The 23,744-nt window shown below is 44.7% G+C and overlaps 1 protein-coding gene across 7 annotated transcripts in view; it reads right to left on the reverse strand.

Annotated features, from left to right (window-relative positions):
- Positions 1-12,738, reverse strand: part of L3MBTL1 (L3MBTL histone methyl-lysine binding protein 1) — a 37,111-nt gene extending 24,373 nt beyond the window's left edge. For all 7 annotated transcript variants that reach the window (XM_064475664.1, XM_064475668.1, XM_064475667.1 and 4 more), the window contains exons 1-7: positions 12,660-12,738; positions 7,450-7,595; positions 7,053-7,285; positions 6,592-6,733; positions 6,138-6,288; positions 5,864-5,996; positions 5,126-5,210 (exon numbers count right to left, since the gene is read on the reverse strand). In XM_064475664.1, the coding sequence (XP_064331734.1) occupies positions 5,126-5,210; positions 5,864-5,996; positions 6,138-6,288; positions 6,592-6,733; positions 7,053-7,285; positions 7,450-7,585 (880 nt within the window). In that variant the 5' untranslated portion in view covers positions 7,586-7,595; positions 12,660-12,738. The remainder of the gene's footprint in view (positions 1-5,125; positions 5,211-5,863; positions 5,997-6,137; positions 6,289-6,591; positions 6,734-7,052; positions 7,286-7,449; positions 7,596-12,659) is intronic.
- Between the last annotated feature and the right edge of the window lie 11,006 nt (positions 12,739-23,744).

The following is a 23,744-nucleotide window of genomic DNA, read 5'->3' on the forward strand; positions in this document are numbered from 1 at the left end:
TTTAATTCTGAGTATCTGCATGCCTCTGTGTACTTCTGTGCCTTTGCACATGCTGATCTCCCTGCCTCAAAGATTTTGCCCCAACCCTGTCCCATCCTCTTATCTTTCTGTCATTCATCAAGACCCAGCCATATCTCTGGCACCTAGCATAAGGTTTTACAGAGAATAGATGCTCATCAAATGTTTGATAAATGAATGACTAGAGGGATGGAGGGATGGATGGATGGATGCATGGATGGATGGACTGAACGCATTCCACCTACCCCAAGGAGCCTTCCTTAACTACATGAGGAGGAGTTTGTTCTGTGACAGTCCTTTGTATCTATATACCTCAAATATAACACTAATTACACTATTACAACATAACTACCTGTTTACATAGCTCTCTCTGCAATGAGATTGTGAGCTCTTTAAGGGCTAGTATGCTTTTTGCCTACTTGGAACTCTTAGCATCTGGTTCAGTATCTGATACAAAACAGGTACTTAGTATCTGTTAAATAAAAGGGCAATCATGGAAATATGACATATCAAAAACTGTGTGGGAATATAATGTGCAGTATGGTGATTATAGTTAATAACACTGTATTGTATATTTGAAAGTTGTTAAGAGAGTAGATCTCAAAAGTTCTCATCACAAGAAAAAAAACTGTACCTATGTGTAGTGATGGATGTGAACCAGACTTATTGTGGTGATCATTTCACAACATATACAAATGCTGAATCATTATGTTGCACATCTGAAACTAACATAATGTTAATGTCAATTACATCTCAAAAAACAAAAACAAAAACAAAAACCTCTGTGACATGCAGCTAAAGGAGTACTTAGAGGGAAATGACAGCTTTAAATGAACATGTTAGAAAAGAAAGAAGACTGAATTAATTAAATCTGAAAAATTAATCTGTCTCATGAAGTTAGAAAAAGAAAGGTTAAATAAGTCCAAAGAAAACTGAAGAAAGGAAATTAAAAAGAAAAGGCAATAAAATTAATAAGGCTCTAACAAGACTGATTAAGAAACAGGGAGAGTGGCTAAGGGAAAAGGGGAGACGTTGGTCAAAGGGTACAAACTTCCAGTTATAAGGTGAATACGTCCTGGGGATCTATGTACAGCCTAGTGATTCCAGTTAATAATACTGTATTCTGTACTTGAAAGTTGCTAAGGGAGTAGATCTTAAATATTCTTACCATAAAAAAAAAAAGCTAATTATGTAGCATGATACAGGTAACACTATGGTGGTAATCATTTTGCAATGTATAAGCATATCAAATCAACATGTTGTGCACCTTAAACTTACACAATGGTTTATGACAATTAGATCTCAATAAAGTTGGAAAAAAAGAAGAGAAAAGGCACAAATAATAATAAGAAATTTTTAAAGGGAGATCATTATATACACTGCAGACTTCAAAAAGGGGATTTTATGGGGATAAGGGGATATTATGAACAATGTGACATTGATGAATTCTCTTGTTAATCACCCAGTGTTAAGCCTACCTCTACACGCTAGTGAAATTGCTCTCCTGAGTCACCAGGGACACAATCCAATAACCATTTCTTATTCCTCAACTCTCTTGATCTCCTTGTGCTATCAACCACCTGTTCTATCTCAGTATTTCCTTCTTGCTGCACTTTCTCGGCTGTATCTTCCACCTCTTCTGTTTCCATTACTGGTTCTTCTTTCTCCCACCCCAACCTGCTCACTTAAGGATGGATCCCTAGAAATCAATTCAGTATTTCCCTCCCATCTTATCTCTAGAAGCTTCCTCAGCATGGCTTCTGTTGTTTCAGTAGAGATAATTTACACATTAATGGTCCTAGCCAGACCTTTCACTACAAGGTCCATAGGAAAGACAGAGAGTGTAAAGAGAAGGACAGAACACCATGGTTCAAGAACAACCAATGACAAGCAGTCATCAAGGTGCCACTGTGTGTTGTGTCTTTTTGTTTTAAATTGTTACAGATACATCTCTGTATTTACCTGCCTCTTACAGAGTGTAGCTAGCCAATTCATACTCAATTCATTTTAAGACTGAATGCTTAATCAAGAGCCTGGTACCTGTGTGCAACGAGTACAAGGGATCTATGTCTCAGAGCACCAAACAAGAGGCTGGGCCCCGTAATGCTATGATCTACTATTTACCAGGCCTTCAGTTTCTAGGGAGTCTGGACACTCTTAAAAATCTAATAAAAGCCCTGGACCATCCCTAGAAAAAGTGACCAATTCACAGAATTTTGAATGGAAATTTAGATTAGGGACCTCAGTTAAGAAGGCACTGCTGTAAGAGGCATACTGATCAATGTCCTGTACTGAATCACACACTCATATTTTCAACATGTTCCCCAACTCCCCATGGCACTCCTTGTATTTTGATAGAAAATGTGTTTGTTACAACTAATTTGAAAATGGCAAGGATCTGAATAAATATTTCTCCAAGGAAACTATATAAATGGTTAATAAGCATATGAAAAGATGCTCAACATCATTAGCAATCAGGGAAATGCAAATCAAAACCACAATAAGATACCACTTCATACCCACTAGGATGGCCACAATAAAAAAAAGACAGATAAGAATAAGTGTTGGTGAGAATGCAGATAAACTGGAATCCTCACTACTGGTAGGAATCTAAAATGGTACAGCCACTTTGCAGAACAGTCTAGCAGTTCCTTAAAAGGCTAAGCATAGAGTTACTATATGACCCAAAAATTTCACTCCTAGGTATATACTCAAGAGAAATGAACACTTATGTCCACATAAAACTTGTACACAGATGTTGCAAGAAGCATCATTCATAACAGCCCCAAAGTAGAAACAACCTGTATATTCATCAATTGATAAATAAAGTGTGACATGTGTGGAATATTATCCAGCAATAAAAAGGGATGAAGTACTGATGCATGCTACATCATAGATAAACCTTGAAAAACACTGTGCTAAGTGAAAAGAGCCAGTCACAAAGGACTACATGTTATATGATCCCATTTATATGAGATGTCCAGAATAGGCAAATCCATATGTACAGAAAGTAGACTGGTGGTTGCTAAGGGCTGGATGGGAATTGGTGGTTTGGGGAAAATGACGGCTAATGGGTACAGGGTTTCTTTTTGGAGTGATGAAAATGTTTTAAAGTTGATTGTGGTGATGGTTATACAATTCTATGAGTAGACTAAAAACCACTGAATGGGTGAATTGTATGGTATGTGAATTACATTTCAATAAAGCTATTAAAAAGCTGTTTCTTATAAAAATACATATAAAGCACTAGCTTAAAAAATGGATAAATTAGACATTGTCAAAATGAAAACTATCAGCTTCTCAAAAGACATCATTCAGAAGGGAAAAGAAAAGCTAGTCACAGACTGGGAGAAAATATTTGTAATATATACATCTGACAAAGAACTTGTAGCCAGAATACATAAAGAATTAACAGTAAGATGATAATGCAATTAAAAGTGGGCAAAAAAACTATAAGGAACACCAGGATGCTTGTAGCATTGCTCTGAATCTGAAAAGGCTATATATAACAAGTTGATCCTGAAGCATGCCACTGCAGATCTGGACGTGGGCAGAATGAGAGCTGACATGAGAATATAACTAACTCTTAAAATGATCAAAACAGCTATTAATGACTACATGAGCTGTAAAGACTTTTGCAATGGTATGTTAGAAGACGATCCTTCACACAGAACGGTTGAAAAGGTGAAGGAGATAGATGAGAGAGAAGGCCTGCATTTGTACATGTTACAGGGTTCTAACTCTTAAACTATCGGAACATTCCATCAGGACTAGATGCGTCAGGTCTGCAGAACATGAATCCAATAGAGTAGCCATCAAATGCCAAAAAGAGTGTAGACGAAACGTAGATTCTCCACATATACAGGACATTCAAGCAGCCCTGCCACCCTCTCCCCTGCCCCCAGACTCTTCTGCCAAAAGACCCCAAAAATGAGTGGAAAAAGATTTCAGTCATAAGTGCAAATTTGTCTACTGATAAAATTTCTTCTCTTGAAAAAAAAGGCAGAAGAGGGAAAATATCCAGAATCAATACCACATTAATGTTCACAGTTGAGATGGTGAGATGTGTAAATCAAAATATAACTTTGGACTGGTCAAGAGGACCCAGCTAAAAGAATGCTGGTTTATGAATGTATTTCCTTAAGTAAGATAGAGCAGTCGAGCCAATAGTAGTTAGATAGTAACTCCTTCTTCTGTTTAAGACTTAAGAAGCCATAAACCAATGAGAGCTAAGACTTGGCTTCTGATGTGATAGCCTTGGGTGAGAGAGAGCAGTGAAAATCTGGTTTGGCAGAATATGGAATAGGCACTATAGAGTTTGGAGCCCTGGACGCAGAATGGACTCCTTGGGCTGGCATTGCCATCAAGGCAGAATGATGTCCTTGGACTGACCTCACCCTCTGGCTCTCTCTGGGACAGGAAAGACAGTGACTCATGCCACCGAGCCATGTTCTGAGAGGAACCACCAACATATAACTCATCCATTCCTCTCTCTACTGAACACTTACTGAGAATCTACTTCACACTAGCCTCTGGGATATTTACCAGGGATACAGTGATTAATAAAATAGATTCAGTTTTGAGGGAGGAAGACAAACATTGCTACAAAGTGTCTAGGTGATTATTAGTGTGATAAATGCTACTTGGCTCCAGTTGGCCGTTGTCACATGGGAATGTGGAGGTGGTAATGGAGAAGACCTCAGGGCCAGAGCTGACTACAAATGACCTTTTTCCATTTTTCTTAGAACCAAAGAGTCAGACTGGAGGCCCAAATAGCAGGGTCGGACCAATGACCAGAATGGACCTGCTCACACCATCAAGGGGAAGCAACACCACGTGGTGCCATTAAAGGCTGCTCAAGTCTTCGGATACTAAGCCTGGCAGTAGGACCTACTCACAACTGGATAATAGACAAACACACGGTATAATCCCTATGAACACACATATACTAATGCATAAACCAGAAACACTCTCTCATCCACACATGCTGACTCATGCTTGTCTGTATGTACAACACACTATCACAACAGTAACCCACACTCCCAGCCTTACACCTCCAAAAGTGTATACATACATCACACGAATATATATACACAGGCCACCATACCAGGCTGGCTGCTGTTCCACTCCTCACTTTCTGGGGTGCTAGCGGTGGGTTGTTCCTCTGGATCCTTTTCTTCTTCTTGCTTCTCCTGTGAAAGGCAAGCCTGATCCAAGCTTCCTGTTCTCATGGGTCAGCATGGCCCCTGCCTAGCTCTTGGACCACATGGTGTTCTGCCCCAAACAAGTGGAATTTCTTCTAGGCTACCAGCAGGAACACAGCTCCAGCAGACAACCCCCTGCTACTTGGGCACAGTCACTTGAGCACACACCCCCTGGTTTCACAGCCTGACTACAATTCTCCTTATTCTCAGGTGGGGAAACTGAGGACATAAATACCTGCTCTGTGCTGATTTTACCTGCCCAGTGGAACTTTCATGCTCTGTCTCTTCCAGATTCTCTGCAACTAGAGCCCCGTGCTCCCTGGCCTCTGGCCTGGTGACTTGGTTCTAGTGATGAAGCTTTCCACCTGCCTGCACATCTACTTGGGTGCTTGTTCATGTGCATATGACTTAGCCCTGCCACTAGACCGAGATGTGAGCTCTAGAAAAACAGGAGAGTGATTTATTCATTTCCCTGTAACCAAGTACAGGACCTGACACAGGCTGGGACCCCAAAAGATGATGAATGAGTCATTATGTGTGTTCTTTGGCCCAGTCCCATGACCTGGGTTAATGGAGGGAACAGTGGGGATTGAGGTACAGCCTCTAGCCTTCCCCGTCCCTTCCCACTGCCCTCTTCCTACCATGGCCTCTGGTTCCGACTCCTCCTCGCATGGGCTCTGATATTCCTTGCGCTTCCTCTTCTTCATTGGTTTCAGGAGCTCAGAAGCGTTGGTGCAGGAGTTGTTCTGGCCTGAGTTCTCCACTATGACTGACCTGAGGGAGGGGCAGCCTGAAGGAAGAACCACCCACCCTGCACCACCCACCCCTTCTCCTAAGCCCCCTGCAAGAGTGTGGCCCTAAGGGCTCCAAAGACAGAGAAGTAGGGCTGCAATTCCCCTCACCCCCAACCCTCACCGCTCCTGGAACAGCTGGGGACAGCCATCATTGGAAGAACCAGGATCTGGACCGGCGCCTTGCTGAGGCCCACACGCCTGGCACTGGCAGGTGCCATCATCCTCTGGTGGGTCCTGAGGGGGATCTTCTGGAGGGTTCTGGGGGAGGTCCGCTGCGGGGGGAGGGGGAGCCAAAGGAGCCTCAGGCCTCCCGCCCATCACTTCCACATTCCGGCTCCGCCCACTTAGGGGCCCACGCCCCCTCAGGCCTGGCTTCCTCCTTGGTCCCGCCCCCCTCGGGATCCACTACTGGACAGCACCCTCTTCTTCGCCAGAGGACCAACCTGTGGATGTGGGTGCACCTGCAGGAACCCAGGTCACGCCCCCTCGGGCCACGCCCCTGGCCTTAGCTCCTCAGGGAGCTCAGGGTTCCCCTCACCCACGCAGTGGCCCAGCTCCGGGCCTGGGGCTCGTACCCGGCTGTTGGGGCCCCGCATCGCCACCTCCCGCCGGGGCCTCGCCATCTTCGCACTTGGCCACGCCTTCCTGCCGCAGTTCGGGGCTCGGGGGCTGCTCCGCTCCCACCATGTTCGGCGGCGCGTACTCGCTTATCCGGAACTGGAGCGCGGAAGGGTCTGAGTACCGGGACTCCTGTACTGGCCCTTGACCCACCCTAGTCAGCACGGTACCCCTCCCGCCACCTCACTCCAAGCCACGCCCCCAGAACCCATTCCCCCACAAGCCACGCCCCTAAGACCCCAAATGTCCTGGAAGCGCCGCACTCCAAGCCACGCCCCCAGAGTCCCTCACTTCAAGCCCCACCCCTAGAATCCTCCCTCTCGGCTAGCTTCCCCACCTTCCGCTTCAGGCCCCGCCCCTGGGCCCACAGGCCCCGCCCCACAGCTGCTGGGTCTCACCAATCCCCACAGACACTGACCCGCACGCCACTCCCAGAAGGCGGGGCCGCGGCCTCAGTCCACTCTAGGAGCCTCACTGTGCTGGTGCTGGCGCTGGAGCTGGCCGCTGGCCCCGCGCTTAACTGCGGCAGAACGGTGGCCGTGATAGGTACGCTGGCAGCCACTTGCTCCGGGGAGCCCATACGGATCGGTTCCCGCGGAAAGCAGGACACATCCAAGGCACTGCTGGGCAGGCCAAGGGTGGTCGAGCTGGCTGCGAACAAATACACGGGCAGACACGACGTAGGTGAGCCGGATGGCCCTGCAATCCTGGCATGCATGTGTGCACACTGGTGAAAAGTATCATCTCGCCAGGACCCACATCAGTTTGGGCAGGTATGGGGATGCTCTCCTCCCAAGACCTCTTGCATGGCCCACCTGGAATGATGAAGGCAGTAGCCGGCAGGTGAGAACCGGAACCTGGGCTGTCTCTGGCCACGAGGTGCACGCTGACCTCCCCTGTGGAGGGCCCCTTCAGTGTCCTCAGCATCTCCATTTCAGCATGCCCCTCCATCCTGGTAGGCCTACAATTGGAACATAGCCCCCAGGGCGATCAGGGAGGGGAGGGGCCTCTTTGAGGAGGAACTACCCACCCACAGTGAAAATCCTCAGCCCTGAGGGACGTCGGGTGTATTAGGAGCCCAGCATCAAGTGTGGCTCCTGGCTCTCACCTGGTCACCCAGGCTCTGGCCAGGCCCTGCACCTCCCCCGGACTCTGTAATACGAACGAACGTGTGTGACGGTGCTTTGTAAACTATGACTGACTCTAGGAGTGTGTCTCAGGCCAAGATTCTGTCTGGACAGCTGTCTCACGATACAGCCCAGGCCAAGTCCAAACTTCCGTCTTTCTCAGTCTGCAACTCCATCCCCACTAGAATCATTCCATTCTTTCTCTGGGGATTCAGAGCCCTCAAGTACCAGATTCTCCATCACTCATACAGGTTCATTTTCCTAGGAGGTGAGCTTTTATGCTACCTACCCACCACTTCCTCCATCCCAAGCACAGAGTGGGCACTCAGACATCTGTTGAACAAATGTATGCATATGAAGAGCATCTTTGTATGAGAACCCAGGCAGTGTATGATTTTACATTTCACTGCCACCGTGCTGGTCCCAACGACAGAAAGCTCTCCTTGGACTCTGAAATTGCCTCCTAATCCGTCTCTCTGCTTCCTCTCCTGCCCCTGCTACAGTCTATTCTCCAGTAAGAGAAAGCTTTAAAAATGTAAACCAAATCATGTAATTCCCCTATCTAAAATTCCCCAGTGGCTCTCAGTTGCCCTTAGAAAAAAATCAAAGTGCTTTACCTCATAGAATTCGACCTCTGTCTTCCTCTCTGACCTCATCCTCCACCACTCTTCACCTTGTTCTCTACCCTCGACAGACTCTGGTTTCCTTCTATTGCTTGACAAACGTTCCCACTTCAGAGCCTTTGCCCTGGCTGTTCCTTCCAACTGGAATGCTCTTCCCAAGCTCTCTATTTGGCTGCCTCCTTCCCCATTCACCAGGCTTCAGCTCAGCAGTCACCACTCCCAGAAGAGGTCTCTCCTGACCACTCAGTTTAAAGTAGCGCACCCCTCATCCCATCTCACTACCACTTATCTCATTACTGTGTAGATTTCCTTTACGTCCATCACTATAATCAGTAATGATCTTCATTTACTTATTTCTGTTTGATCAGTCTTCCCCATGTAAATGTAAGTTCCTCAAGGGCAAAGGCTTTATCCGTCCTGTCCACTGCTACATCCCTAGCACTTAGCATAGTCTCTGGCATACAGTAGGTGCTGTGTTGGATTTCAGTCATTGGAACTGGTTAATAAAAAGCAGTGCATGAATGATACTTGGTTGCTTTCAGTTGTTAGCAGTGCTTGACAATGGCTTCTGGCATACAGGTTAAAGGAAAGAACATAGATGGAGGCTTAAGACAGACTTAAGTCTGTTTGAATCTCAGCTCCCATTCTTAATACCTGTCATTCTGAGTGAACAGCTTACCCTTCCTGAGCCTCAGTTTCCTCACGTGTAAAATGAAGGTGGTAATGGTATCTATCTCAAAGGGCTCAGATGAAAATTAAGCAGAAAAAATAGTAAAGTCTTGATACCAACAGACCTTCAACAAATACCAATTCGCTCCCTTTTAACAGAAATTTTGAGGAGCTTGGTAGCCCCAGTAACATACAAGCTGCTTGCTGGCAAAATGAGCTTACAATGGTTGCTGTCTTTCCCACCCTCCATTCCTCCTTCCTGCTGTTCCTGTGCATTCATTTATCTTCTAGCTTTTCTTCCCTAAAATACAGAGCACACCCTCTAAATACAGAATGTGTAATCAGGTAGGCAAAGTCTTAGATATATAACCTAATTAATGAAGGCAACATTCAAACCAAGATTTATTGTCCCCCTTTGAAAAAATTACAAAATAGCATTCCTTGAAATTCAATTCCAATTATTTTGCTTTGCACAGCTGACATAGTTGTACCCCTTTAAGTTCTTTTAAATGGAGTTAATCTTTTTATTCAAAACATTGTCAGTCATTAGGAGTGAATGTGGTTACTCCTGAAAGAATTCCATTCTGTCTCAAAACCTATCCTATACTTCGGGTTTGTCAAGGGAGGGTGGCTGAGAGAAATGCCCTTCTGTTCAGGTTTCTGCCCTTTGTTCAGCAGACATTGGAGAGCCAACTAGGTGTCAGCATCCTTTTGTGCCCTGGGAATGGTCTCAAACAAGAGAAAGTGCTCTCATGAAGCCTATATTCTAGAAATAAGGGATAAGGTTGAGGCTGGAGATATAAATTTTAAAACCACTGGGTACAGATAGCAGTGAAAACCATAGAACTGAGTATAAAGGAAAAAGTGGGAACCTTGGAGCTCAACAAGATTTATTGGTTGGGAAGAGGAAAAAGATCTAACAAAAGAAACTGAGAAGGAGCCTATAGTGAGATGAAAGGGCATCCTGAAGCATCTGGGCTTCTGGAAGACTCTTGGGAAGAAAGTTTCTAGAAAGTGGGACTGCTCAATGGTGTTAAATGCCACTGAGAGATCAAGTTAGATGAGAGCTAAGAGCTGACTATTTTAACAATACGGAAGTCATCAGAAATGTTGACAGAAGCCATTTCAAAAGGGGCTGTGGACACAAGAATCTGATCAGAGTGGGTTCTAGAGAGAAATCATAGATTAGTTCAATTTACTGAGCACCTACTATGTGCCAGGTATTATGCTAGGCAATGCAGATTTGTAGTAAACTAAACAGACAAAAATCTCTTTATAGAGTCTGCATTCTAGTGAGGAAACTGACACTAAGAATTGGTCCTTGTAGGGGGATGGGAGAAAAGGAAGTGGAAACAGTGGGACTAACAACTCTTTGAAGAAGTCTTGATGTGAAGGAGAACATGGATGTGGGGGTTGGTATTTGCACAGCAGTGAGGTTTCAAGGAAGGAAGGGGTGTTTGTTGTTTTGTTTTTTAAATAGAAGATGCCACAGCATGTTTGTAGCTGATGAAAATGAGCCTGTAAAAGAAGAAATTGACAGAGCAAGGGAAAAAGAAAATTCTAGAAGACAAGTCCTTGACAGTGCAGGAGAGGAGAGAACCCAGGGCACCCGTGTTGTTTGGACCCATCACATGTGGCTGTAAGCTCCTGGTTAGCAGCACCTACTGTTTCTGTTTCCCCTCAGCTTGACCATTAACTTTTCTGAGACTAGGAACTACCTTCTCTGTGATTTAAATTCACCTCTACCACTACCACCCCCCAAATTTGTAGCTCACACAGAATTTTCATAAGCTTTGTCCCACTGGGTCCACATAGCAGCACAACCAGTCTGACATAGCTCCCAGGCCTGAGTCTGATACCAGGAATCCATCCACTCCCCCACTGCAGCCTGGTCACATCTTCAGAATGCCACTTCTGCGGCCTCTGCGCATGCTGTTCCTTCTGCTTTGTACTTTTCCACATCCCACACATCTGGAAAATTCCTGATCATCCTTCAAAACCCAGCTTGAGTGATACCTTTTCTCTGTAGCCTTCCCAGAATCCACCCCCAAAACAAAGTTAATCACTCCCTCTACTGTTCTCCACTCCACCACAATCTAACTATGCATTAACTTGTCTGTCTTCCCTGGAGACAGAACAAAGCACCAAAGAACCTGATCCAGAGATGGCATCCACAAATAGTCAGTAAATGAATGAAGGAAAGAGAGCTGGGAGTAAAGAGTGGTCAATAACAGAAGAAATCCATAAATGGATTAGCCATTCTTGCCTTAGGGGCTAGAATACTGTTTCCTCCTTCTGTGTCACTCACAGGCTGGAAGAAGAGGAGATAAAGTGGGAGGTCCCGACTACTGTGCAGGTTGTCACTGGCAGCCCTCAGCTATCAGCTCCTCTCTGAATTGCCCTCAGCCAGGAGAGCTGCCTCGCCCAAGTGCCCTCTCCTGGAAGCAGCTATCCGCTGACTAGTTTATATGGGGTATAAAGGCCCCGCCCTCTTGCCTCAATTTGGGACTTCTCTGCAGGGCCATCTCATTTCCAGAACGTCCCTACTTCTCTTGGGATAGGCGGAGGCCTCTGCTGAGACTACATCAGCAGTTTAACTTCTTTCTCTGCCCAACAACGCTGCTGTCTTCACTCCCCTACAGGTGATATTCCCAAAGGCACCCTGATAAACCTATACTCAAACCTCCTCAGAGTCTGTTTCCAGGGAACCCGACCTAAAACAACCGTTGAATCCCCAGCCCAGATTCGTGTCTGGCACATAGCAGATGCTCAATAAATATTTACTGAGCCAATGGGTCCGTGTTTATTTTCTCTTGGTCTGTCTGCCAAGGCTTCCCCCCACCCCTTGCCCGTCAAGGCCTCGCATACAACAGAGGCTCAATAAATGCCCTCGCTCTAGGTGTCGGGGTGGGGAGCTACCACCCCAGACAGATAACTCCCAACACCCCCAATACACGCTCCACGCCCCCAAGTGAGCGTCGCAAACTTGGGGCGTCGGCCCCGCCCCCCGCCGCAGCTGCGGCGGGAACGCGGGAGGAATGGTTCCAGGGTCAGGACCGCCGCCTGCCTTTCGAGTCCTCCCGGGTCTAGTGTAGACAGCGGCAGGCGGGGCGGTCACTGATCGGTTCGCCCCGCAGAACGGTTACTTTTTAAAGCGCCAAAATGGCGGAATTCTTTTTATTCTTTCCCTTTATGCCAAAATAATAACAATAATTCAATTTTCCGTTATAAAAAATCGGAAATTAACGGTATGGAGAAAGTTTGCCAAATGACCCATTTCCTAAGAGAACCCAAACCCCGCCCTCTGTACCTTCTCTTCTATTCATGAAAAACTCTTAATTGATTGCATTTCTCTAAAAGCCAAGCCGCCTCTCTCCCACCCTGCTGATAGCCGCCAGCAGCAGCAGCACGGCGGACGCCTCGTCTCGCCCTCGAGCCCCGCACCCACCCAGACCCCTTGCAATCTGGTTCTCCCGAACCTCCTCCCCGGCCAGTGCCCTTCGCCGGAGGCGCTGGGGAGGAATGAAGTCTCGGGGCCGCAGACTCGAGCACTCGCCGTGCCGGGCCGAGCCGGGCGGCGCGGCGCCCGCACCCCGAGGTCCCTACCTGCGAGGCCCGCGTGCGGCCGCCCAGCGCCAAGCTGCGGTCCGAGCGCCGCGCCGCGCGCGCCTGCGCGCACAGGGTGGGTGGGGGGTGGGGGGTGGGGTAGGGGGCTCGCCTCCTCGCAGGACGCGGGGCTCGGACGGCGCGCGGAGCAGATTTTGGGGCGCAGGCCGAAGGCCCTCTTGCCAGGCCCGGCCCTCGTGAGCCTAATGTCCTCTAGCCCCCGGACGGATTGCTGCGCAGGCGAGGCGGTTCGAGATTCTCCCTGTCCTCCACCCCCAGCATCACAGCCAGCAGCGCGCAGCGGGGCGCGGGGACCACGGAGCCGGAAGAGAGAGCCTCGTGGGCCCCCGAGCTGAGTGGTCAGTGACAAAAGATGAGGCTGCCCTCCCGCACGCACCCCTGCCGGGTAGCTGCACTGTCCAGTGCCTTCCCACAGCGCCTGCTCCCTACCTGAGAAGGGGAGCCAAGAAGCGTTAGAAAACGACCTCAGGGCGGGTGAAGGGCCGCGCGACCAGAGGAAAGGAAGCCCCGCGGGGCGTGGGTTTCGATCCTGTCCCTGGTGGGCAGACGCACCTGTGTTTGGGTGACCCTTTTGCCATTGGCTGGTGGTGTGATCTGTATCCTCCTGATTCTCCATTTTTCCGTTTGTAAAGACTATCGCCTACTTCATGGCATAGAATTTTTTTTTCTCTTTTTTTTCAATAACGGTTCCTGGGGTGGTGTGGCCTTGAGCAAGTCATTGCTTCTCTGTGCTTCGATTTCCTTGGTTCATCAAACTAGTCAAATCTCCCTGTTCTCGTAGCACAAAACAACTTTCTTACACACAAGGCAGCTGTAACTTCATATAGATTTGTGTAATTGGAGAGGTTGAGACTGCAAGCTCCAAGAAGGAAGTAAACACATTAGTTTTTGTATCCCTAGCACCTAGCACAGCTGGGCGCTCAATAAATGTTTGTTGACTGATTAATCATGTACTGCATGGTGATGAAAACAGGGCAGTTCTTGGAACAGCCCAGAGTTGTGCCCCACACCCACACCAATGATTTAATCTAATCCCTTCTTTTACAGAACAGGATATTGAGGTCCATCTGGCCTAAGGTCATGGCCACAGGCCTGACCTCCAGCCTCCTGACTTCCAGTCCAGATGAAAAAGGGGTTCCTAATTAATTGTAGGCAAACTCCCCGAATTGTTGTGATCATCAGGTTTAAATTTATGCAGACTTTATTCTGGTTGCCACACCAACGCATTACATGTGTTCTTCCTTGCTGCAGTGTCAGGTTTTAATCACAACCCGTATTATTGGGAACAGGATTGCATCAGTTGAGGATGCTGGTTGCCATAACAATGGAAGTCTCTTTATACACACCAATACACACACACCATCCACTCATTTTTCTCTCATCTCTGTCCAGACTATGCTTGCTCTAGATTCCAAAAGGTTTATTTTAGGTACTCAGAAGATTAAAAGAAAGTGGTGAAACTACACAAACGCAGCTTTTCAATAACGAATGCATCTTTTAGACAGGGGTTAAGACAGACTAGTGTAACCTAAGCTAGTGGGATGCAGGAATGAACAACTAATGTGGATCTGAGTTCCTGAGACGTTATTTTTCTGCTCATGAACAGTATTTTGGTGGCCTTGATCCCTTTGTTGGCCTTCTTGCTTGAACACCTTCAGGGATGGGGAGCTTCTACCAAGTGGATGTGATTTGGGGAAGGCTCTGCCTCTAATATAGCCAGAGTTTGCTCTGCTGGTCCAGGCTGCCCTCAGAAGCAAGTGATTAAGTCCAATTCTTCCCTCAAGTGACAGCCCCCTTCTCTACAAGTTAATAGCCCCCAGTGTCTTCTCCAAGTTAACCCCCTATCCAAGGGTGGACCCCAAGTTTTTTGAAATGTTGATGAATAGAAGCATGGAGAAAACTGTTGTTCACAGCAGCTCACACCTTTCTGTTTCTAGAGGAGATTCTCATTCACCATTGGGACAGTCTATGTATTTTAGGAAAATCATCAGGGTGTGCCCTTTTTGTAAGTGGGAAAACACTTCTAGTTCCAGCGATATGGCACATTTTGCTAATAGGGAGCCCTTTCTAGCCTAAACACCCCCAAATCCTGGATAAAATATTACAAGAAAGGGAGGAAGGAAGCAGGCAAGCCAAGAAGGAAGGAGAGTAAATTCACGGCTGAACTTGCAAGAAGGGGAAAGTAGCAGGAGCCAGAAACAAAGACAGAAATAGAGCAACCAGGGGGTGGCCTCAGGTCTCTCTTGTCCTGGAGGTGGTTACTGGATAGAGACAGGAACCAGCTGCTAGAGACTTGTGTGTCATCACACACAATGACACAATGATGGGATCTGGGGTCCACTTGGTACTGGGAGTTGGAACTGAATTCCCTGCATGAAGACTGGACCCCTCTGACTGGATACTATCTACCTGGGTGGCCCATGGTGAAAAAAGCAGGGGAGACACAAGTTTCCAGATATGATTAGCTTCAGGTCCTGCTTTCCTCCTGGGTAGGGGTGTATGTTTTCCAAAGCGTCAGACTGATGAAATTTATGTTTGACTTTGGGAATTGAAGCTTATATTTGCAACCAGTAGGAAAATTTGTCTCAGTGAGGGCCAGAACATCAGCTAGCTCCATTTTCCTAACTTTGCTAAATATCTGAATCTTGTTCTCGATACGCCGATAGAATTCATGTCTTATGATAGTACTGAGGAACTCAATGAGAAGAACCAGTGGATTAAGCTTATTAGTCTCTCATGAACAAATTACCACAAAGTTAGTGGTGCAAAACAACACAAATTTATTATCTTGTAGTTCTGGATGTCAGAAGACCAAAATGGGTCTCACTGGGTCCCAAGATGTCAGCAGAGCTGCATTCCTTTCTGGAGGCTCTAGGGGAGAATTCATTTCCTTGTCTTTTTTCCAGTTTCTAGAGGCCATCCACGTTCCTTGACTTGAGGCTCCTCCCTGCATCGTCAAAGCCAGCAATGTCCGGTCAAGTTTTTCTCATGTCACGTCACTGTGACCATGACTCTCTTGCCTTCATTTTCCATCTTTTAAGGACCTTTTTGAATATATTGGGCCCACCCAAATAATCCAGGAGTCTCCCTATTTTAGGTCAGCTGATCAGTAGCCTTAATTCCCCCTTGCCATATAACATATTTCTAAGTTCTGAGAATTAAGATGTGGACATCTTTAGGGGACCATTTTTCTGCCTACCACATAAACAATAAAGCTGGTCAAATAACTGAGCCTCTTACAAAGTGCCCGCATTCATAATCACCTTCACTGAGGGTAATATGGTCATTTTAACAATGCTAATTCTTCCAATTTGTGTACATGGTGTATCTTTCCATTTGTGTTATCTTCAGTTTCTTTCATCAGTGACCTACAGTTTTTTAGTATAGGTTTTTCACCTCATTGGTTAGATTTATTACTCTTCAATTTTTTTTGGAAAGTTTGAGTAGGAGAGGTGTTGACTCTTTATAAATGTTTGGTAGAGTTCACCTGTGAAGCCATTCGGTCCTAGGCTTTGGTTTGTTGGGAGTTTTGTTTTGTTTTAATTACTGATTCAATGTCATTCCTGGTAATTTACTGGTAATTGGTCTGTTCATATTAGATTGTTAGATTGACATTACTTCCCTCTTAGAACTGCTTTTGCTGTGTGTGTCCCATAGACTTTGGATCATTAGGTTTCCATTTTAATTTGTCTCCAGGTATTTTTTTATTTCCTTTTTGATTTCTTAGTGACCAGTCGGTTGCTTAGTAGTACCATGTTTAGTCTCCACACGTGTGTTTTTTGCAGTTTTTTTCTTGTTGATTTCTACTCTCCTAGCATTGTGCTCAGAAAAGATACTTGATATGTGCACTTGAAAAGAATGGGTATTCTGCTACTTTTGGATGGAATGCTCCCTATATGTACCTGTAAGGTCCACCTAGTATAAAGCGTAATTTAAGGCCAGTGATCCCTGTCTGGATGATCTGTCCATTGATGTTAATGGGTTGTTAAAGTCCCCTTCTCTTACTGTATTATTTTCGTCAATCTGCCTTTATTGTATGTTTGCCTTTACCAATGAGATCTTTCCTTTTGTAATTTTTATATTTCTTGCTGTGGTCTTTTCCACTTAGAGAAGTCTCTTACGCTTTTTTTTTTTTTTTTTTTTTTTTTGGCGCAGGGAGGTAATTAGGTTTATTTATTTATTTTTAGAGGAGGTACTGGGGATTGAACGTAGAACCTTGTGCATGCTAAGCATGCTTTCTACCGCTTAAGCTGTACCCTCCCCCCTCGTATGCATTTCTTTAAGGCAGGTTTAATTTTGTCTTTTGCTTGTCCATAAAACTCTTTTTTATCTCTCCTTCAAATTTGAATGATAGCCTTGCTGGGCAGAAGCTTTTTTTTTCTTTTCATCACTTTAAACATATCACGCCACTCCCTTCTGACCTGCAGAGTTTCTGCTGTAAAATCAGCTGAGGGCCTTATGGGTGTTCCATTGTATTTCCCTTGCTGCTTTTGAGACTCTCTCTTTGTATCCAAATTTTTGCTATTTTAATTACAGTGTGTCTTGGTGTGAACCTCTTTGGGTTAATCTGGTTTGGGATTGTCTGTGCTTTCTGGACCTGGAGTTCTGTGTTTTTCCCCAGGTTAGTGTAGTTTTCAGCTATTATCTCTTCAAGAAGATTCTCTGCCCCTTTCTCTTCTCCTTCCCCTAAACCGTGAATGTTAGCACACCTAGTGTTGACCCAGAGGTCTCTTGAACTATCCTCATTTTTTAAAATTCCTTTTCTGTTCAGCTTGGGTGATTTCCACTACTCTTCCAATTCACTGATCTGTTCCTCTGTATCATCTAATCTACTGTTGATTCCTTCTAGTGCGTTTCTATTTCAGTTATTGCATTCTTCAGCTGTTTGGTTCTTCTTTGTATTTCCTAACTCTGTGAAACTTCTCACCGTGTTCATCCATTCTTCTTCTGAGTTGGTTGAGCATCTTTATGATCATTTCCTTGAACTCTTTATTGGGTAGATTGCTTATTTCCACCTTGCTTATTTCTTTTAGAGTTTTGTCTTGTTCCTTTGTTTGAAACATATTCCTTTGTCTCCTAATTTTGCCTTATTCTCTGCTTTTATTTCTATGGATTAGGTAGGTTGCTTACATTTCCTTATCTTGAAGATGTGGCTGTATGTAGATGTCCCATGGGGCCCAGTAGCACATTCCCCTCTGGGCACCTATATGCTGTAGGAGTGCCCCCTGTGTGGGCTACATGGCCCTTCTGTTGTGGTGGGGCTGATTACCGTGGGTGCACTGGTAGGTGAGGCTGACCCCTGGCCCAGTTGGCTGTGGAGCTGGGGCATGGTTAGTGAGTTAGCACCCAGTGCTCATACGCCACAGGGAGGACTCCAAAATGACACTTGCCAGCACCCGTGACCTCATGGTAGAATGAGCTCCCTAACATGGCTGCCACTCATGTCTGTGTCCCCAGGGGGAAGTCCCACTTGCCTCTTGCCTCACTGGGAGGCTCCCCAAGGTCAGCAAGTGGGTCTGACTCAGGCTCCTTTGAAGTTACTGCCTCTGTACCAGGACTCAGAGCGTGTGAGACTTTGCATGTGCCCTCTGAGCAGAGTCTCTTTTTCCTACCATCCTCTGGCTCTCCCACGTGCCTTCAAAAGGCATGAAGACCCACTGGCCTTCAAAACCAGACATTCTGGGGCCTCATCTTCCTGGTGTAGGACCCCTAGGCTGGGCAGCCCAGTGGGCTTGGACCCCTTGCTCCTTGGAGAGAACCTCTGCAACTGTCATCATCCTCCCATTTGTGAGTCACCTACTCAGGAGCGTGGTTCCTGACTGTACCATGTCTTCGCCCCTCCTATCTGTCTCCTGTGGTTTCTGGTACAAGCCAGACATTTGGACAATGTCAGTCAGGTATGGGGGTGGCAGAGTTGGTAGTATCTGCCTTAGAAAGACTAATGTATTGAGAGGCAAGAAAAAATTTCCCTGGTGTATTTAATTCAGGAACCTCTTCCTGGCTTTTGACAGCAAGTGAAAAAACAGTGAACATTTGTAAATGTGCTTAATACACATCATTCAGTCAGTATAATATTTTATACTTTATTAAAATACTAAATATTTACTTACTGCTTAACTTACTTATCTGTCTGGGTCATGGGAGGAAAAAGATGGCACACTCCGAGTAATTTTGAAAAGAATTTAATAACAGGTCTGTTTATAAATGTGTAGGTAGGTGGGATGTCAGAAAATCACAATTGTTAGCATAAGACCATGAGGCTAGGACAAGGCAGTGGTTAAGGACCTGGAACAAAAGGGTGCACTGCAGAGCAGACACTGTGCCCTTTAGCTGACAGCCACCACCAGCCTGAACTCTACAGGGAGGGAGCTGTGGGAACTGCAGCCTCAATATCCTCCCTCCCTCCCTGTCCTACTGCTGCTCCCAAATGGCTGAACCTGATCAGCAAACAAGAGGGCAAAGGAGTATGTGGATGGAGTCAAGAGAGGTTAGCTTCCTGGGACTCAGAACAGAGACACACTGGGTTTGAATTTATCACACTTGTTTAGGCAAAATGCAAGACATACCAGATTTCAAATTACTGTTATGTGTGACCTGGGTGACATGGATTAATTCCACTGGTTTCACAATCTATAAAATGCCTAATAACAGTTTTGACCACCCTGTATCAGTTAGTGATTACTGCTTACCCCCAAATTGAGCAGCTCACAACTGTTTTTCATACATCTGCAGGTTGCTGGATTTAGGTTGGCTGCTTCAAGCTGTATGTAGCTGGGGCTAACAGGCAGCTCACCCCCACCTGTCTATCATCTCCTAGGTCCAGCAGGCAGACAGGTATGTTGTTCTTATGGCAATGACAGAGATGAAAAGACCAAGTCCAATTATGCAAGTACTTATAAAACCTTTAGTCATGTTTCCTGTAGCTGCAGTAACAAGTCACCACAAATTTGGTGGTTTCAAATAACATAAATTTATTATCTGACAGTTCTGGAGATCGTAAGTACAAAATGGGTTTCACTGGGTCAGGACCAAGGTGTGGGCAGGGGTAAGCTCTCTCCAGAGACTCTAGGGAAGAATTTAGTTTTCTTGCCTTGTGGCCTCTTTCATCTTCAAAGTACTGTAGCATCTTCCAATCTCTGACTTTGCTTGTCTTCACATTGACTTTTTCTGATTTTTGACCTTTCAGCTCCCTATTTTTACAAGGACCCTTCTGATCTCACTGGTCCTGCCTGGATAATCCAGAATAATCTCCCCATTTCCAGACCTTAATTTATCATACCTGCAAAGTTCCTTTTACCATGTAAAGTAACATTCACAGGTTATAAGGGTTAGACGGTAAAGCACCTTTGGGGGAGATGAGGGCAGTATCTAGCCTACCAAATACGTCATGCTTGCTAAACTCCATTAGCCACAGTCAAATCAAGGGATGGGAAGTACTCTGCTCATGGAGAACGGGGATATAGTGTGAGTATGATTTCTGACAGTAATCAAATCTACCCCACATCCGGGTAAGGCCTTTAGTAAGTGTTTATTGAACATAAGTTTGGACCACGGTGACTCAGGTTGACACTCTTTCAGAGCATCTGAAAAGCACCTATGAGCATCAATTATATTACAATCACAGCCACAGCTATCAAGGCTTGAGTTCCTGTTGGGTCTGCAGGGCAATGTCATCTACAGCAGAGGTGACTGAAAGTGGTAATTTAAGATCTTACTTGCTCATTCTAATTACACTACTACTGTATACTCTAGAATCACATTGAAATTTCGGCTTTTAATTTCTTTCTTCCTCAACTCCTGTTACCCAGAGCAAGATGACACATTATCTACTCTAAACCCTTTAAAAAAGGGATTCTGCAGGGCTATTCAAGTTTCCTCTGCCTTTGCCAGAAGCGGCCCCGAATTCAGCTGTGCGTCTGTTACAGCAGGGAGGCCACATACTACTGCTGTGCTCTGTGTAGGTTAGAGCAAACCTGGAGTGCTGGGTCTGCTAGTGACCTCCACCCTGTAAGAGACACTCACAAAAAGCAACATGATCTGTGTGGCCTGAGGGAGACCCAACTAGCAGCAATGAGCACCCCAAAGGCCCAGAGAAATGCCTGCTTCCAGGCTTGAGAATAGGAATATGAGCCTGGAAATCTTATAAAAGAAAGCAAACAAAAGACACCTGGTAAGATTACTAGGGTTGTTTCAAAAGAACTTAGGAGGCAACCTGAGTTGACTCCCACCGACCAAAGAAAGAACAAGGCTACATTAATAAGAACTGCAATGGATTGAAAAACTTTTTAAATCATGGGTTCATGGTTTAACAAATTTTGACAAAGATCATCAGTGGCTGCCAATATGAACAACAAAAGCCGAATCAGAATCTGGTACAAGACTCCAGAATGGGTCTCAAATTTTAGCATGCCCAAGACTCACCTGGAAGGCCTGTTACAACAGCTATGGCTGGGCCCCTCCTTGCTTGATTCAGTGACCTGGTGTGGGGCTTGGGAAACTGCATTTCTAACAAGTTCCCAGATGATGCTGATGCTACTGATGCAGGAGCCACACTTCCAGAACCATTGCTCCAGGTTTATTAATTCACAAGGAATGCAAGGGACAGGATAATATGCTAAACTGAAGGCATGAGAATGCAATCAGCAAAATCAGGACTGGGAAACTCTACTCAATGGTGACCTTCAACAACTATATTGTAAGGAGAAAAAAAAAAAAAAAAAAAAAGAGGACCCTACAGGTAAATGGAACTTAAGGTGTCTTTTAGACGTATATATATTGAACTATCTTCAGAGGAATATTTAGGACCTCCTTCAGAAGTATCAATCAAGTGGACAGGCATACGCAGTGGTAAAGCTGGATGAGCACACAGGAGGGTTCATCATACTGTTCTCTAGCTGGTGGCTGAAATTTTTGCATAAAAGTAACCGCAATATATTTTAATAGTACACTCAAGGCTGTTCATGAATGACTGTAAAGTAGTGACGATACTTGGGCACCGTGTTCAGCAACTCTGCTTTGCCTTTTTCTCCACTGGCTAGAACATTAGGGTTTGACTATTCTATTTATAGAATGTTTTATAATAAAGACAGCTACTATTTCATGAGCGGCTGTGCTAAATGCTTTGATAATAGTATTTACTCCCCACAGTATCAAAAAACTAGTAAAATAAGCAGAAGACTGTTTTATAGTTAGGAACACAGCTTACTTTCTATTGCATATTCCTCTCTTCTATGTAAAAGTTGCCTCCAGCTCCCTTTTTGGCCCTTGGCGAGGGGAACCACTTTCCATAATGTACAAACTGATGCCATCAAAGCTCTCCCTTCAGCATCTTTCTTAAACTCTAACAATTCTCTCCCCTCCAAAAAACCAAACATCTCTCCTTTTGATCTGACTTTTAAAAGCCTACCCCCTCTCCAAAAGCATTTCCTTACAGTAGAATGCTGAATAGAACTTAGAAAATCAACAATAAATGTTAATAGTGGGCGACAGTTTCATAGAAACTGGGCATTTAATAGGCTCCAGTTATCCTCCACAAATCACTGATTATAAAGGGGAAAAAATGACTTTGTAAGCGATTTAGGTTGTTGGTGTGCCACCAGATATGATGCACTGAGGACAGTCTAAACCCAAATTGAGAGAATTTCTACAAAATAACCATCCTTTACTCTTCAAAAATGACAAGGTCAAGGAAGGCTGAGGACCTGTTCCAGTTTAAAGGAGACTGTGAAGTCATGACAAGAAAAATGCAGCAAATAATCTGGGCCAATGGAAAAAAGTATAAAGGACATTATGGGACAACCAATGAAATATAATATGGACAATGGCTGAGACAAGATTAAATCAATGCCAATTTCATGTTTTTGATAAGTAGACATATATAGTTATGAGAATGTTCTTGGAAATACACAAGTTTTTAGGGATAAAACAGCAAGATGTCTCTAACTTTTCAGAGGACTCAGGGGAAAAATTATATATCAAACAATATTATTGGTGAATGGCAAAAGGTATAAACTTTTTTGTACTATACTGCAAGCTTCTCCTAAGTTTGAAATTTTATCGAAATAACTATAAAAGCAGCCTGCTCATTCATACTTTAAAGAATTGAGTATCTGAAGTAGGCGTTGTTTTAACACTTTAGGGCTGTTACGAACTGAACCATGTTAAAACCGTAACTTCCTTAGTTATCTCAAAAATGGGTGCAAACATATAGAAGTTAGAAAATAAATTTAATTACTAGTAAGTTTCTTAGGCTTATCACTTGACTTTGTAAAATGCAAATAAGCTGTGATCAAACTACCTGGGAAACAGATTTTTCTCTATTTCTACCTCGAGGATGTGTAAGAAACTAGTAATCCTGGCTTCCTCCAAGGGGTCAAAGGTAGAATTTGTTGTATGGTATTGCCCTTTTGTATTTACCTTCTGATTTTTGAATCATGATCCCTTTCTGTTCAAAAAGTGTAAAAAGTTAATCACTTTTATTAAGTACTATCCCAAGAGCCAATCTGTGGAGCCGCTCTAAGACAAATTTAAACCACCTAAATAGTTCTAGAAGACCAATTACATAATTGTATCTACTCACCTTTTTAGTGAATAGAAGCATATACGGTGCGTTCTTTTTCAAGATGTTTGCTGTCTCAGCTCAAAATTTAGCGTGAACTAGGTGCTAAATTATATAAAAATACGTATTTTCATTTTGAGTGAACATTTTCATTCACGGTATTACACCAACCGAAAGGTTACTTCTTTAATAAAAGTAAGTTGGCACTTAACCATTCTATACCTGTCCACAATTTAAAGTAGATCTCTGTACCAGCGTATTTTAAATAAAAACAAGTTGCAGAACACTACTCATGGTGTGAGTAGCTTATTGAAGGGCACAAGCTCTATGAGTAGAGAAGTCTGGGCAGACTGGGTTAATAGCAGCTACCTCAGTAAAATGGACTCTAAAGGAGAGAGAATTATTCCAAGTATGTATTACTCTTGTAACTACAATCATATCAGAACTTAAGAGAATAAAACATTTCAATTCCACAAGACAAATTGGGTACAACCACAAAAACTGGA

This window comes from Camelus dromedarius, chromosome 18 (genome assembly GCF_036321535.1).
Source record: "Camelus dromedarius isolate mCamDro1 chromosome 18, mCamDro1.pat, whole genome shotgun sequence".
NCBI lineage: Eukaryota > Metazoa > Chordata > Mammalia > Artiodactyla > Camelidae > Camelus > Camelus dromedarius.